General features: G+C 33.3%; 2 protein-coding genes across 3 annotated transcripts; one reads left to right on the forward strand and one right to left on the reverse strand.

Moving 5' to 3' along the window:
* Window positions 1-1,761: 1,761 nt before the first annotated feature.
* Window positions 1,762-7,785, reverse strand: LOC122586035 (DEAD-box ATP-dependent RNA helicase 37-like). 2 transcript variants are annotated; one of them, XR_006321854.1, is made up of 8 exons: window positions 7,684-7,785; window positions 6,511-7,414; window positions 6,340-6,423; window positions 3,539-3,781; window positions 3,267-3,434; window positions 3,082-3,195; window positions 1,985-2,774; window positions 1,762-1,891 (listed from the first exon to the last, which is right to left on the reverse strand). XR_006321854.1 is itself a non-coding variant. In XM_043758150.1 (7 exons), the coding sequence occupies exons 2-7, from the start codon at window positions 7,225-7,227 to the stop codon at window positions 2,265-2,267; spliced, it is 1,836 nt and encodes a 611-aa protein (XP_043614085.1). In that variant the 5' UTR covers window positions 7,228-7,414; window positions 7,684-7,785; the 3' UTR covers window positions 1,762-2,264. The 2 variants fall into 2 exon arrangements, 1 of the variants encoding a protein (XP_043614085.1); XM_043758150.1 differs by having other exon boundaries at window positions 1,762-2,774.
* A 2,575-nt stretch (window positions 7,786-10,360) lies between these two features.
* Window positions 10,361-16,689, forward strand: LOC122598668 (serine/threonine-protein phosphatase PP2A-2 catalytic subunit). The gene is made up of 11 exons (XM_043771255.1): window positions 10,361-10,643; window positions 13,011-13,067; window positions 13,401-13,484; window positions 14,087-14,158; window positions 14,397-14,468; window positions 14,672-14,712; window positions 14,933-14,999; window positions 15,088-15,279; window positions 15,536-15,625; window positions 15,718-15,825; window positions 15,969-16,689. Exons 1-11 carry the CDS (start codon window positions 10,551-10,553, stop codon window positions 16,032-16,034), a joined length of 942 nt encoding a protein of 313 aa, XP_043627190.1. The 5' UTR covers window positions 10,361-10,550; the 3' UTR covers window positions 16,035-16,689.
* The last annotated feature ends 1,638 nt before the right edge of the window (window positions 16,690-18,327 follow it).

The following is an 18,327-nucleotide window of genomic DNA, read 5'->3' on the forward strand; positions in this document are numbered from 1 at the left end:
CTAGTAACATATTATATTATCTAAATATATTAATATTAATTTATATATTATTATTATTATTTTTTGAACAGATTAATTTCTTTAATAGTTATTGTTGGATAACTATAATTATAAATAAATAATAAGTAAGACTCAAAAATATCAAAAACGATATTTTTTCTATCAAAAAAATAAATAAACTTTATAAATGTATTTTAGATGAAGGGTATGTTTGCAATTTGTGTTAATGTATAACTGCATTCAAAACCTTTAATTTTTTATAATTTAAAGCACTTTTTTGTTCAGTGTTTTGTCACGTGTGATTAAGATAACTCGTATGTGAAAAATTTATCAATTTTAAAATGATAATAAAAGTAGAGTAATTTGGAAGGAAAAAAAAATTATATTTATTTCTAAGTGAGTTTGTTTATGTGTAAAAAGTTCAAGCCGTTTACTTGAGAATATATTTTAAAATTTGTGTTTTGACATGTTTTTAACCATTTATTTTATTATCATATGAAAATTCATCTCTTTTCAAATATGAATAAACTTAATCATATATACAAATTCTCATTTTTAGAAAACAAATAATTCTCCAATAATCCTTTCACCTATAATACATACATATTTCTGATCATTTGTTACACTAATCACCTTATTTTATTAAGTATTGAAATTTATAATAGTCAAGTTTGGAGATTAAGACATGTGATGTAAACAAAGTAAAATATGGCATTAGTTAAAGACTTTGAATTCTAGTAAGTAAATTATCAAATTTTAGTATTGAATATTTGAATTGTAAATGACCACATTGACATGGTAAATGATATAAAACTTTGCCCCTCATACATTATTGTCTAAAATGACTGACCACACAACGGCCCTTTGCAGACTTTAACCTTTTATTACCTTCGATTAGTAGACTTCAACCAAAATGATTAAAAATATATATATACATCACTTTTGACAGGCATTAATTTTTGATGTTAGAAGAGTTTGTGCACATATGTGACAAAAGCATGTATCTTTTTGGCTAAAAAGCCATAAGTTCAATGCATGTATAAAATGTAAATATATTATTGTTTGAAACTAGTAAAATTAATTAATACAGATGTCATGTCTTGTTCAATGGAATGTAAATTATTATTATTTGTTATTCATAGACCACGACAACTATTTAATTTGGTATTAAACCACCCACAACACGTTATCAAACTTTTATTGAGACAAATAAACAAACAATATGAAGATATTTGATGTTGACTAAATCAACATCTATTTCATAATTTCCTTGTATCTTTCACGTCAAATTTTGTTCCACTAGACTCCAATATGTCGTTAACGGATTTCCATTTATGTTTCTTCTCATTATGTTTTAAACTCGAACCTAATGACAATCTTTCAAATGAATAACTTTTATAGAAATGAGTCATTTTTGGATTATGAAGAATTGTCATTGATGAACAAGCTATTTCTAAAAGAAGAAAAACGATATTGATAATTGATTCACTACAACAATGTTTTAAAATATATATTTTCATGTTTTACATCTTCAACATACTAGTGGTACTTTTACTGACATGTTTATAATTGTTTTACATCTTCAAACGCTTGAATTCCAAGTATTCTATAACATGTTTATAATTGTAATAAACACCGACACTTTATTTTTCTGGAAATTTACATAAATATTTTATCAATGTTTATGTCATAATCATACATTTAACTACTATAATGACACCAGCTTGAAAGACTACTCTTCTCCTTGCCAACAAAAATAAATAAATAAAGCAGGAATCATAATTTTGAATATAGATATTCTAAATAGTGATGATAATAAATAGACATAACCAAACTACATTTACTTCCCATCTTTTTTTTCCTTCTCCTCAACCAGCTTCACCTCACCAACCTATCATTCATTACTATTCATTACTACTTGGTAATAGAAAAAGAATGAATGAAAATTTTTTCAACACAACCACAACTAAACAAGCACACTTACATTTAACCATACGAGGCTCTGCAGAAAAACACAATGTGGAACCCGCAATAATCTACAGACCCTCAAACTTGGGTTGCAGAATTTAACATTTATCGTATACATATCCGACCAAAAACATACCACATTCCACAACCCATCAACCACCAAATTTAACCACGAAAAAAATAACCAACAGGTTAACACTCAACCCTACTACTTTGTTAGTAGATGTAAAAACTACCCCCCATAAAGGGTAAAAACAAATCCACCAAAAAAGGTTCTATTTTAAACTGAATGAAACTCAGTCCCAGGCACTGGTGACACCGGGACCATAACCACCACCACCATACCCGCCAGGGGCTCCATATCCGCCACCATATCCCCCAGGTGCTCCATAAGCATTATTACCATAATAGTCTCCACCACCACCCCTATTGTAATTGGAGTCTCGTCGGAAATCACGACCGCCAAACCGACCGCCACCGCGACGGTTCTTGCCTCCGCCATAAGAAGCTCGAGCTGCATAACGAGCAAGCCAAGCAGGGACTTCTTGGTTGGCTTCTTGCATAAGATCTGATAATGGTCTAGCCATCGAGGAATTGTTGTCATTAAAAAAAGCAGTTGCTAGCCCCGATTTTCCAGCACGGCCAGTTCTTCCTATACGGTGGACATAGTCGTCGATGTCGTTAGGAAGGTCAAAGTTGACCACATGAGCCACATGTGGAATATCGAGACCACGTGCTGCTACATCTGTTGCAACCAAAATTGGAGTGTTTCCACTTTTGAACGATCTCAATGCTTGCTCACGTTCCTGCAATTATTCGAAGATAATCAGATATGCATTTTAGTAAATGTTCATGTAATTCCTTCGAGGATAGATCATGTAAAACTGAAACAACATAAGATAAAGATAGTGTATGGATGTGCGATAGCAGACATCAAATTTATTAGCTTATCAGTGTTTAGTGTCTGGGTACCCTATATAGTGATTCTGATTATGATCAGATTATTTTATTATTTAGGAATCTGGTGATCAGCCCCTAAAAAAAATTATTAGAATAAAGACACTTGGAACATTAGATAGCATGTTTGAATACTAATAAATAAAGATCAGATACCTGCTGCGTTCTATCACCATGGATGGTGGTGGCAGGAAATCCGTTCATGCATAACCAATATTCAAGTGAATCAGCTCCCTTTTTAGTCTCGACGAATACCAAAGTAAGAGCTTGCTGCGGTGAATAGAAAATATGTGGAATAAATAACAAAATCATATAAAAGAAAATCTTCATTCATATAGTACCTTGCCATGAACACCGTTAGCTCTTTGTGCATGAAGAAGATCCATTAAATGGCTTCTCTTGTCGCTTTCTTGTACATACTCAACTCTCTGTACAATCAAATCAGTACTCGAACCAACTCTCCCCACAGCCAGGAATATATAGTTTGCAAGAAAATCAGATGCCAGTCTCTGCATATCAACCAATATATTAGAGACGGAAGCTAAAGAGTAACACATGTATCAAATCTTGCAAAATTCCATTATTGCTAGAGCTTAAATGAGAAGAAAAAAACCTGTATTTCCTTCGGGAAAGTAGCACTGAATAACATTGTTTGTCTCACACCAGGTTGAGGCATGTCCATTTGTTGCACAATCTTTCTTATTTGTGGTTCAAAACCCATATCAAGCATTCGGTCTGCTTCATCCAAAGCTAAATACTTGATAAACTGTAGAGAGACTCGTGCCCTTTCTAAAAGATCTACCAACCGCCCAGGAGTAGCAACAAGAATATCAACTCCTCGTTCTAGCTCACGAAGCTGGTGGGAAACACAATGAATGTTCACTACCCAGTGTGATTGTGTGAAAGTAAAATATAACTCTAAGTGATACATAATGGGATAGTGTGAGACACATGATGAGCATTAGCAAAAAGATAAAATAAAACTGTTGATAACTTGATAGAAAAGTAAAATATAACTTAGAGTAGGGATGAGCAATATTACCGAAACCGAACCGGTACCGGTACCGAAAATCGGTACCGATCGGGATTAGGTATCGGTATCAGTATTTAGTTTGGGTCATTTTTGGTTTCGGTACAAATCGGTTCGGTACGGGGAAACCAAATTGTAATCCCGAAAACATGGAGGGTTATATTATTTTATTATGGACCGGTCTGCCTCCAAAGTCATGCATCTATTTAGAATACGAACTTGAGGGTGTTTAGTATTACATTGTTTGCTGTATAACATTGTTCCAACTCTTATGGTGTGCTGCAAAAGTTACGTTCTTACACATTAGGCTATCCCTTTCGGCTTTCCCACTAACATCATATACATACATAATTCCAACTTCAAATCCATAACAAAAAAATGATTTACGTATTTACGTTACAAAGCATTGAAGGACAAGAATCAAATCAGTTTGAAGAGTTATAGCCGGGAACACAAAATTGTAAATATATGTGCTCTGCATCAGATTACAAGTCACCTAATAAATATTACGCACATTACAAATTAACCAGGAGAAATTGAGGTGGGATATGAGTAAATGCATGGGGCATGTAATATTTACATGACTTGTGTCAATCTTAATGTTGGATCAAAGGACGAGAATGCAATTATGTGTTCTGGACTAAAATGCATGCATTACAATGAACAAGAATGTAATTGTTTTGTAAGAAAAAGTAAAAATGTTGGATCATGATGTTAATACAGAGTCTAATAATCATACTCTTAGAACAATTGCTTGTCAAACCCAAAATGTTCATGAAAATTCGGTACTAATCGGGATAAAACCGAAATACCGGTACCGTGTTCATATAATCGGTACGGTATTCGGTTCTCACTTTGGGTTGTTTTCGGTATCGGTACCAATTGGTTCGGTACGGTATGATACCGAAAACCATCCCTAACTTAGAGTGATGCATACTTGGACCAATGCTGAACACCAATACACATACTCCAATTTAATTACTAAATGTATACCATGTCAATCATATACAGTAACATTCAATTAACCTTTGTCTCCAAAGTATTCATCAAAATGCGGGAAGAATATACAGATTTTTTCTTGATTTGTAATTCCTTCATACAAAATTGTTTAATGGACATCCTTACTTATCATACAACACCTGATTCATATTAAGTTATTTAAAATATATGAAGGATCCATCAACAAGGTTACAAGTTTTCGACTGGGTTCTTTTTTGTTATTGGGTTGATTTCAAGTAAATAATTTATTCAAATTATCAAGATTGAGCTGGCTTGGCCTGCATGAGCCAGGGCCGGTCCCCCCTCCCCCCTCCTCTTCCACAATATCGGATCTGCCTTACACTCGTGTAAGCTAGATTAGTTACATGTCAAAGTAAGTTTTGCCCATAAAAGAACTCAAGGATGCAAAAAACTAACTTCTCATCCTATATAGCCAAAGCTTTCCTCTTCTCTCAACTTTTTGAATTCGGGACATAATGCATAAATGAAGAGGTGGCAGCTTCAACCTATTAACTACGAATGGGCAGGCTTAAACTGTGTTATCTCAAACAAAGCAAAAACACTAAAAAATTGACTAAAATGAGACCAGGTCAACCAAGTTTAAGTCAATGAAGGTATATCTTTGTTCCACGTAGCCTTCTAAATTGGTTTTGTTTCAAGATTTAGGATATTATTGCAGTAATACTGCTTTTGTAATCATAAATAACACATTACATACTAATAAAAGATTTTAAAAGTGAACAAAAGCAGTTTCAAACGACTCAACCCGGCCCATCTGGACCCATGCAACATAAGACCTGTTTCACCCTAAATCCATCATGACAAATTACACAGCACACCCAGACTCATCTGAGCCTATTTTAAGTCTTACTACATATTCCACACTTAACCCAAACACATCTTGACAAATTACACAACCCAACCATCTTAACAACTTGCTTGCCAGACTAACCTCAACCCAGTCTATAGGACCTGTACTACAAAAGATCATAGCAACCAAATCCAGTCCAATTTCACCCATTATTCAACCTGTGCAGTGTGCACCCTGACAATCTTCCCAGCTTGGAAAATGTCGACGGGTAGAAGCAGCCATGTCTTGTGTAACAGGGGAAAAAATATCGCAAATTGAGTACAAAGGGTGGATCTTAAATGCAACTATCTCAAATATGTACCCTATATATGCTTACTAAAATTCGTTTACAGTGTGTTAAAACAAAAACAAGTTTAATTTTTTTTCCCATTAATGTTGTTAGTATTTTGTTTGCTTCTAGCGTAATAAACTATCATCTCAAATCTCAAGAAGGGACCTGTTGTGGATGTTAAGATGATAAGAAATATTAATTGCAAATTTCATACATAAAAATTAAGTAATAAAACTAACATACCTGCTGATTTATTGGAGCACCGCCATAGGCAACAACCACCTTCACCCCAGTTTGATACGCAAATTTCCTAGCCTCTTCATGAATCTGCATATCAAAAATACAAAATGTTAGTCCTTCGGAAAGAAGAAAAAATAAATCAAAAGTACAGAATATAAAATATTACAAACTCACTTGACACGATAGCTCCCTAGTAGGCGAGAGTATAAGAGCAAGTGGGCATGCAGTGCGGGGCATCCGTGGTGCTCTTTGACCAAAGTGCCCCCTCATTATGCCACTAATAATCGGGAAACAAAAAGCAGCAGTTTTCCCGGAACCTGTTTGCGCACAAGCCATCAAATCTCGGCCAGCAAGAGATATTGGTATAGCATGACGTTGAACAGGAGTCGGTTTCACATACTTGCACCTCCTAATGTTTAAATTTAGTGCTTCACCTAAATCAATCTCAGCAAAAGTATTCACAGGAGGTGGAACATTATCACCACTAGTCTCAACAGGTATGTCTTCGTAAGCATCAAAGTTAATCCCGGTATTCTCCTGGTCAACAAACTCTTGTTCAGTAACAACATCATCTCCAAACGGGTTCACTTCACGATCCCTTCCACGGTCCCAACCACCACTCCTATTATTCCAACCACCACCACCGCCACGTCCACCACCATTATACCCAGACCTAAAGTCGTTTCTAGGTGCCGCCCAACGATTCCCCCCACCTACACTATTGGCAACAGCCGGTGGCGGTGGTGCAACTGCCTCAGAACTACCCACTCTGTTACGCAAATGTGGTGGGACGTAAGTCGGCCTGCTTGGAGCACCACCAACGTAAGAACCACCGCCACCAGCAGCCGCGTTGTCAGCTGCAGCAACTGAATCAGCCCAAGAAGTTGGCATACTCAAACACAAACCCTAATTCCTAAAAGAAAGAAACAATTCCCCACCTCAAAACAACCTTAATTCCTTTTTTTTTCCTCCTAATAACCTTAAATTTACTTTGTCCACCTAACAACCTTAAAATATCCGAAAAAAACAAAAACCTTAATCTAATCTAACTTCCAAAATTTCGTCAACATCAAAATACCTGATCAAATAATAAACAATTTTAATTAAATATTTTCTTTAAAAAACTTAGAAACTTAAATTCAACGAAACAATACAATACACATATACATATATAAACACAAATTATGCAAATGATCTTACATCAATATATATAGATATATATATATAATAATAATAATTTAACCAGAATATGAAGCAACAAAAATGCATCGAATAAATACAAATATAATAAACAGATAAAGCTATATATAGATACAGATATATGTATGTATATATAAGAAAACTTACAGAGAAAAATGTGGAAAGTAGAAACCCTAAATTTTATTATTTTGTTTGGTTTTTGAAAGGAAGAAGAAGAAGGCGATACGAAAAATATGAAAAATATCTTTTGTTCCGTGTTTCTCTCTTTTTACAAAATCTTTTTTTTATATGTATATTTATTTATTTATGATTTTTAGGTAATTACTAAAAAAAATTCTTTTTAGGTCAGGGGCATTTCAAAGGACAGAAATCTAAGGGATGCGAAAGCCAATAGAATATATTGGAGGGTGGGTGGTGGGATGTGTTGTGTGTGTGTGTATGACGCCTTTCAAGTTTCAACAGTGTATAAACATTTGGGTGATCTATACTTACATGAGAAAATGATTCGTACTGCAGATTTTATCTAAGTTTAGGTATTGTTATATTAAAAAAAACTTATATATTAAACCTTTGAATTTAATAAACATACATAACCCCCTAAATTTTACATAAACTCCCCCTGAATTTTACATAATCACCTCTGTTTTACTTAAGATAGGTACTGCATGCTTTACCTAACCTTTCCCCTGTTTATATATGTATATATGTATGTATATATAAGAAAACTTACGGAGGCGGTGATGGCGACAGTGGTTTAGTGGTGTTGGTGATAGGTGGTGATGACATCGACAATTGGTGTTAAGTGATGTATGTTTGATGTAAAGATAATAGTGAAAATATTTTATAAGATAAGGACTTACAAGGTAAATTAGCAAGACAAGAGTTTAAAGTGTAAATTAATTTATTAAAGACAAATTTAGTAATCTCTAATAACTCTTTTCATATAGTGTGTTTATTAAAAGCAATTTCATACTTTCACATGTAACTATTGTGTAACATTTTCTATTTTTAGGGGATGGATAATTTTTATAAAGAAGTATAGATTATTATCACATCCCCCATTTTTAGAAATAGTTACACAACAGTTACATACGAAATTACTAAATTACCATTAGTAAACACTCACTATGGAAAAAGCTTTTATAAAATACCAAATTTACCCTTAATGAATTAATATACATTATAAACCTTTATATTGATAGTTAACACTTTAAGCCTTTATTTTTTTAAAAATTTCACTATCATAATTTAATTAACCTACACCACTTGACCCCTCCACCACCACCAATAGTATCATCACCGACACCACTAGACCGCCTTCTCCACCACCGTAGCCCAATTACAGGGATACCATGCTCGTTGTATGTAATGTTTTCCTTTAAGTGTGAAAGCCTACCAATGGGTATATTCAAATATAAAGATTTGATGCCTATCCATGTTTTCATAATGAAACGGAAGAAGTCGAAGAAAGAAGTACGAATGTTAGCTAGTTACTCGTAGTAGTTATAGTGATAAGCCAACCGGATATAAAAAGAAGAAGATGGCAAACGCATGTGTTAGTAGAAGTGTTGCACCTCACCTGGACGAACTTTCTTTTTGTTGCCAAAAGTATTGTTTTAATAACCGAGGATCAAATAAACTGATTGAATCGATTTAATTTGATATTTGGTAAGTTACTAAATTAACAAATAACAAATTTCACTTATAATTTCACATACATTTAGACATTTACTTACTAAATTCGCTTGAGTTGGCAAATGGTTAGGTAATACTCTCCGAATATGAATATTTACCTTTTTAGAAACCAAGAAGTTTCATTTCGTGACAATATAATATGATGACAATACTATTTTGTCTATGGTCGTATGTATCATGTTGTTAATGAACACATCCTTATGTTTCCACATATGAGTATTAACATTAGTATGATATGATGCGATAAAGTTGTTACAATAACTTTAATTAATATTCATTTACAAGTTAATTTATATTTAAAAGATAACCAATTCAAAGAAAAACAACATTCATAAATCATTGATGTCTATTAGATGACATGATATTGTATTATATGTTATCGATGAACAAGTATAATTTTCTTTTCACCAACTTACTTTCACAATGATATTTCGAGTTTTCATGTTATCTACATTATCTTGTAAAAAATACTCAATTTGTCTTTAATGGATTAATTTACATCATAAACAATTATTTTATTAATTTATAACTTAAACCTTTATATATTGTAAAATATATCAACTACCACATTTACATCAATTTACATTTTAAATCAACCTATACTATTTGTCAGTGGCGAAACCACAGTCACAAGTGGTTTGTAGCAAAATTTATTTTACCACTCTTGTATTGGCATAAAGTAACGACAACGATTATATTATTACAAATTATAGCAATTTTTAAGAAAGTTTTTGGTTATTTTCAGCGGGTTTAAGAATTCTTTTAGTTCGATAATTTTATTTCTCATTTAGTTGCATAAATACATCTTTATAAGTTTTATTAATAGAAATTTTTTTCAGAAGTTTAAAGTTAGTTACAATGACCGGTATTCCATATGTATTTGACCGATGGTACCGATAAAAAATCTTCATTTTTCAAAAAAACTACACTATTTAGTGAACACTTATTGCATTTTTTACCACTAAAAGTTGTGGCCAATATATATGTACTACTTGATTACGGAACAACTTGAATAAAGAAGATGGTCATTTTAGGTAATTTAAATCATTTAAAAAAAAATGTGGTATAGATATATAGTTTATCTTTATTTAGAAAAAAAATTTAATTAATTTTAATTTCACCCACTCTCTTCTTCTGCTTCTTCTACACTCCCTCATTTTGATTCCTTTTATTTTTATTTCGTTATCGATATGTTTCGTCCGACCCACAAAATTAATTAATCCCAAAACCATCAAATTATATATACTCGTATTAATTAGGATAATAATAATAATAATAATATAATTTGTCAAAAAAATTTGAAAAAAAAGGAAGGAAAGATGAGCATGGATCCAGTTATGCAGCGGGTTAATCGTAATGTTGATGAACATATTTCCCAGCTCATGCAGTGCAAACCCTTGTCTGAACAAGAGGTATTTCAATTCTTTATTCAATAAATCTTTTTAACATTAATTACATTTTATTTCCCATTAATTACATTTTATTTTTGTTATGTTTGTGGTTAATTCGTGAATTTTAGATGATTTATGGGGTTAATAAGATTTGATTTTGGGCAGATCTGTTCTGGGTCAGATCCATTTACAATAAAGTTTGAAACTTTTTTGCTTTTTTTTTTTTTATTTTAATTATGGGTTCTTTTTTCTTTTATATATCTGGAATATTTTTGGAGGTTATATACATTCATTTGATATATAAATGTGAAGCATCTGAATCTTGGTGTATGTCTGTAAGTATATGTCTAAGTTTGGTCTAGGTACCCAACTTGTCACATTTGTCATACGGTGTGTATCTGACTTTCGCTTAGTCTATTTGTGTAACTTTACGTTAAACTGTTGTTGTCGGTTTGGGTTTGATGACATGACAACTTGTAAGCCTGCGATGTCAGCTAAGATAGTGGTTATTTTATAAAAAGATAACCAGATACATGCAATAACGAATATATTACATTTGATAAATGGTATGAAAGTTGGATACACCCATACGCTCAACAACAAGACATGACAAGTTGGATATATTGTTGCATTTTAATGTCATTAGTTTTAGCTGTTTAAATTTGGTCGGGTCAAATTTGGCTGATTTAACATGTGCCTTATGAGATACTCGTTCGATTTATAATTGGTGAAATCTGTTTACTTTGAATGAACATATTCCATTTTCACAGTTTTGTTTGTCTTCTGATTTTGATATGGTTATATGAATTTTCATTTTGAAAGTGAATATGATTTTTTTGGGTAAAAGGATATACCCTATGAATTGTATTAATCAAAAATAAATCAGGCAATGTGACTAAATGTCAGATTGGCTTGTACAAACAACGCACCATTGTTCAAAAATTTGTATGCTTGTACAAAAAACGCACCATTGTGCAATAACAGAAACTATTATGGGCATTGACATGCCTGTCCCATAAACTACCTTGCCGACTATGAACAAAACAATGGGCTAGATAGACAAAAAATTAGAAGCCTACGTCTCGTTAACTAGATGATAAGGCAGCTTCCACTCCACAAGAGCCTTTTCTACATGGGTCGTCTTCTTGAACCTGAAGGTTAACAACTTGAGTCTAACAGTATTGATTACCACCTCGATCAATTCAGAACTCGATCTTTTCTTCTTGTTGAAGATTCTTGCATTCCTTTCCTGCCATAAGTAGTACACAGTAGCCGCCAGAACAAGCTTAAATATTATCAATTCTTATCGATTTCTTTCTTGGCAATAAAATTGCATCGGCTATAATAGCATCCCAATCAGTGGGAATTCCTTCCAGTCCAGCCTTTTGTGTGACCCCCATCCAAAGTTGAGCAGAATAATTACATTCAAAAAACAAGTGGGAATGAGAGTCGGGTTGCATCTCACAGAAAGAGCACACAATGGTTTCATTCTGATTTAGATGCTTCACATCCCATTGGTGCAGATAATCCTGAGTTTGTAACTTCTGTCTCATGACCAGCCAAAGCATGAAGGCGTGTTTAGGTATACACTGATTGAACCAAACCAGTTCGTGCCATTGTACCACAGATTGGCGTGGTCTCAATTCTTCCCATGCAACAGCTACCGAGAAGTCATGGGTTATTCCTTTTTTATCTCTCCACATTACAGTATCTTTTTTATCTTCATTCAAACTTGGAGCAACAACAAGTGGGAGTCCAGGACCCCATTCAGTAGGCCATCTCCAAGCATCATCTAACACAATATCAACCACTTTTGCATCAAGTTGGAACCCAGCTCTTGTAATTGTTCTTGTTGTTAGAAAATCAATTAAAGGCCCTTGAGTGTTCCACGTGTCGAACCAAGCAAAGGTGGCTTACCATTACCAATATCGAACCAAAAGAAAGGACGCACAATATATGTGATATTGAGTAGATATATATTAGTTATTGAATAAATATATATTAGTTATTGAATAGATATATATTAGCTGTGACTTCAAGTCTTCGTAATCGAATTATCTTGTGCGATTACATGACATAATTGTTATAAACGGGCGTAAAGAAGAATTCAGGACGTGGCTCTTGTCATCTTTAAGCATTACAGAATAACCGTTTAGCCATACTTTCTGCCAGTGACAAAGCTTGCATGTTCTTTGTAGTGGATATGTATTTTTTTTTTCAAAGATGAGTGCAACACATACTTGAACACTTTAGTATTGTTGTGGTCGAATGAATCATGCCAAAGTTGATGTGATCACGTGGAATTTGTTTTTCTCTAACCTATGCACCTCTTTGTAACTTGTAAATGGTAGAAGAGCATTTTTAAATGTTATGGTTATATGATTGTAGGTCAGGTCATTATGTGATAAGGCAAAGGAGATCCTGATGAAAGAAAGCAATGTGCAGGTATGTTTCTTTTAATCTTATGTGACGTGCATATGTCTAGTAATATACAATGTCAGTATTCTTACATTATTAAGTTTGAACACATATGTCTCTGATGGCTTGAAAGATATTCATGGAGGGGCGGTTTGGGCTTTCCTTGCATGCTATGATCCGATATAAGTATTATAATAATGTCTTATGCAGGACTGTTTGTTATCTTTCCAAACTATTATATTACCATCACGTTTAAGGTCAATAAATTTAGTCTTTAGTTACACAAAAATGTAATTTCACTCAAACATTGACGAGTTTGAGTTGAATAAACTTATCAACTATTTGCATCTATCTTTGCAGCCTGTTAAGAGCCCCGTGACAATCTGTGGGGATATTCACGGGCAATTTCATGATCTCGCCGAGCTTTTCCGGATTGGAGGAAAGGTTTGTGTTCATACTTTCTTTATTCTTGTATAGTTGTATGAGCATAGTGTAGTGTTTTTGTTGATAAAGATAATGGTGATCATCTTAGTAGTGTTTGGTTGTGCATTTCGAAACTGATTATCTGCTTTTAAAAGCTTGAACTCTTTAGATCAGTTTTTAATGGCTGTATAATCACATATCTGCTTTTGATTATCTGGTTATGAACTTATGTAGGGATGTAATAATCAGGTACAAGCAATCTTATACCAGATGTAACGAAATTGATTACCTCTTTCTTATAGCCTTTTTTAAGACTTCTACTTCTGACCGTCTCTACTTTTTTCATTTATTGTACCAATCTTCTAAATATTTAGCATATTCTAAATGAACATACATCCATTTATTTGATTATTACAATTTTTAAACAACAGAAGCATATCCAAACACTTTTTATTTTTATAAAGCCTGTTTTATGATAGTTACTCCATGAGTGTCACATAATCACGTTCAGAACACACATCCAAACACCCTCTAAGCTAGTCATTGGATCTGTTTTTGTTTCTCTGATTATTTAGTTTGAATTGGGATCTAATTACATTGCTCTTGTGTCTTACTTTATGTAGTGCCCGGATACAAATTACTTGTTTATGGGAGATTACGTGGATCGTGGGTATTACTCTGTCGAAACAGTGACTGTAAGTGCTACAACATCATGTTTTTTCTTGTGTTTATATGTTTCTATTCAAAGTAACCATCACCGAAGTATATGATCAAATAGGTTCTCTCTGTTCATCCCCTTGCCGTCTACAGCATGGTTTTCATCAACTCATTTGTGTTTTGGTTCATATAGGTGTTTATACGGCTTTTTCTAATTTAGCGTGGAAGTGTTATGACATTGCTTCGATTCTCATACAAGTCTTGTTGTCGTTTCAGCTCTTGGTGGCCCTCAAAGTGAGATATCCACAACGAATTACTATCCTAAGAGGAAACCATGAAAGTCGGCAGGCAAGCTTTTGTGCTACGTTTTAACTAGCATTTTAGAAGATATACTTTAACTAACTTTAATCACTGGCAGAACTAGTTATAAACTGTTTTTTGTGTCCTTTGGTATGTATGTCTCAGTTAATTTTGTTTTTGCGGTGAAACTATATATTTTATATAGGAAATCTTTATCATTAACAATAGTTATTTTGTTTATGTTTCTGCAGATCACTCAAGTGTATGGATTTTACGATGAGTGCCTAAGAAAGTAAGTATGGTTTTCGATATCTTTCTTATTGATGGTGCCTAATTGTTCATACTATCATATGTTAATAGAGTAACACATAACCCCCCACCCCTGCTCTTTTTTTCCCCTCTTTTCTTGTTACATGTAAGTTGTACTATCTAACTTATGCTTAGTCTAATTAATTAACTTTTTGACTAATTATCTATTATCTAATATACCCTTCAATAATGATCAAGAGCAGATATGGGAATGCTAATGTGTGGAAGACATTTACAGATCTATTTGATTATTTTCCGCTCACTGCATTGGTTAGTAAAACTTAACTTTTAATAAATCTCATGCTGTGCTCAGTTGTTGCCTCCGGCCTTCTTGATTATGATGTTATGCGTTTGCTAGGTTGAGTCTGAAATCTTTTGTCTTCATGGCGGATTGTCTCCTTCAATTGAAACACTTGATAATATAAGGAACTTTGACCGTGTTCAAGAAGTTCCCCACGAGGGGCCCATGTGTGATCTTTTATGGTCTGACCCTGATGATCGTTGTGGTTGGGGTATCTCGCCTCGGGGTGCTGGATATACATTTGGACAAGTATATAACTCACCACATTCTTTTTATTTAATTTATTATATATTTTCATTTTAGTTTATATTAACTTGAAGTAGAAAATAACTGAAAGTTTGGTTGCCTTAAATAATGCTCGTCAAAGTGAACTTCTTATGAGTGATAAAATAATAACATACTGTATTACCCTGAATAAAAACAAGCTAATAGTTGCTAAAGTTACCTTTTTATGCCGTTAACTCAATTTTACAGAGTAATTCAACTTTGTTTTATTGTCATTCAGGACATATCTGAGCAGTTCAATCATACAAACAGCTTAAAACTCATTGCTAGAGCACACCAGCTGGTTATGGAGGGATTCAACTGGGGTCACGTAAGAGTTTTATCAGCTTCATTTTGTTGGTATAATCTTGGTTTAAGACAACTTTTTTACCAGTGATAAAATTATGCTATTGGTTATAATAGGAACAAAAGGTCGTGACAATCTTCAGCGCACCTAATTATTGCTACCGTTGTGGGAATATGGCTTCAATCCTTGAAGTGGACGATTGCAAGGGTCACACTTTCATCCAGGTTTCTTTTTCACTCTTTCACAAATGGTCTGAGTATATGATTTGGGACGGGTCAGGTCAAAACGTGTTTGGGTCTGTGGTTGTTACTCATAGTAAACATATTTACATATGAGATCACTGGAGTAACGGGATCTTGAATTTCAGTTTGAACCTGCTCCAAGGAGGGGGGAGCCAGATGTTACACGTAGGACCCCAGATTATTTCCTATGATGCTGACATGGCAGTCTTCATCAAACCGGTATGTGCCTTGACGATGGGTAATAAGGAGACCAAAAGGGCACATATGAAATCTTGAAATTGAGGCAGTGATTTTGTAGCTATTGGATGCGCAAACATAGCATCATCTACCACCTCTCTGTTGATGCAGCCCGGTCATCTTCTATCGTTCCCTCATTTTTTAATTTATTTTTTTCCTGTGTTTAGAGAAAAGCCGCATCTAAATGTCGTTTGTTTGATTGGTGTCTTTTTCTTTTTGTGCTTTTTTTTGTTGGGGTTATTTGATGTTATAATTCTTTTTGACATTAGTTAAGAACACTTGTTATTAATTTGTTCTCAAGGTTAGCTGGAATTATGATGTCGTGATTAGAATGATTAGATGGCCTGTGTATTGTGTTTTACTGAGCCTATTGGAGTTAGACTTGTCAGTTATGACCAGGTTTACATTAGATACCTTTGAACTGGTTAGCCTGGTCAAAGACCCATTGAAGGTTCCTTTATGTACCCAATCGCCAGCCGTTTTAAGGCCGTGGACAGCGTATGTTGTGTCATTTGGTATTTAGCTTGTTTTAAGGGAATTATGGTCTGTAGTGTATTTAAAATTTTGATTTGTAAGTTTGTATAATGTAAGTATGCTTATTATTCTTAATTTTGTGTGTGTGTGTGTGTTTTTTTTTGTATATACCAAAATTAGTGTAAGTTACTGATAACCTTTTAATAGTTTCTTTTTGAAATACTGCATCCATCCTAATTTAGATTAAGTGGTAAACATAAATGGTAAAATGGTTACCCGTTCAGGTTATCTGAGAAATATAGGTCACCGAACTAGGTCACCGAACTATGTTCAGTTTAATATTGTCGTCATGACTGTTTCTGAACTTTGTTTCTGACTATCTTCAAGATCTCACCTAGCGAGATTCGAACATGTGTGTAACTAAGGATGTTTGTTGGTTCACGTTTTTGGGGACACTTATTGCGTTCCATTGTTTTAGACCAAACCAATTAAACACGGAGCAAATTAAACTAAGAACCGAATTTGAATTTGGGACCAAAAGACCCGATTATTAGGTGAATATGTAGTCGAACACAACGTCACATTGTGTCACCTGAACACACTCTTTGTCTAAATCTAATTAATTTATATCATCAAATTGTTGATAAATAGATTCCTACACCGTAATATTAGTAATATACAGTTCGAAAAGTACCACGAGTAATAAATTTACATATATCAAGTAAACAATCAAGTTGAATAAAATGAGAAACATTTCATCCAGGTTATACATCATACACAACTTAGGTTTATTTTTTCTTGGAGCTATCAAAATCATATAAATACTTATCCATTTGAAGTATTTCGATGATGTGTTTCGAGTTTATTTATTACCACTAACTAATGAAAGAAAGGAAAACAAGATAACATAAATGAACGGATAAAGAGGAGAAGGTGGTGTGGTGGGTGTTTATTATATAGTTTTCAAAATCATCCTTTGACAAACAAAGTTTGAGAACTCCTCTCGGTTGCTTTCTCTCTTTTTTCTTGAATAGATGTCAATGCAAAGTTTTGTGTCAGTATCTTGGATGAATATTTAAATTTTAATATGGTATTTTTATAACAAATTTTAATGTAAAGTTTTGTGTCAATTATATGTCTTTTGTTTACCTTTCCGATTGGCCAAATATCATATTGTAGCTATTGTCAAAATATAACAGTCAATGACAACATATGCTCATTTCATTAACATATGTCTTTTACTACTCGTATTAACTTTTACATCTCTCTTTAATTGTAATCTGTTTCTTTTACAGTGTATGTATGTGGACTTTTCTCTTGTCAGTTGATCATCGTTATCATGACCAGATAGACCACATATACAGTGACTACCTGAATACCTCTTTATCATGTGTGCATGTGTGGACACGTGATCCCTATCTTTTGTTTGCTAGCTGACATTTTCACTCTCAGTCTCACATTATCACCCATAGCATTACACATTTTTCTTTTACTTTTAAATCATCACTGAATTTAATTTATGATTGATGTATGCGTAGAACATAGTCTTTAATTATTTATATATATTTTCTTCTTATTATTACAGTAGAACCTTTATAAATTGATACTTGATAAATTAATAACCTTGATAAAATTAATAATTTGTCCAGTCCCAAGTTGGGACCAGTACAAAAATAGACACCAATTAATTAAATAATAAAATAATAATTTTTTTAAACCCCAAAGTAAATATATAGGTCCCATCAAAACTATAAATTAATAATTTCTTAAATA

This window comes from Erigeron canadensis, chromosome 1 (genome assembly GCF_010389155.1).
Source record: "Erigeron canadensis isolate Cc75 chromosome 1, C_canadensis_v1, whole genome shotgun sequence".
Taxonomy (NCBI): Eukaryota; Viridiplantae; Streptophyta; class Magnoliopsida; order Asterales; family Asteraceae; genus Erigeron; species Erigeron canadensis.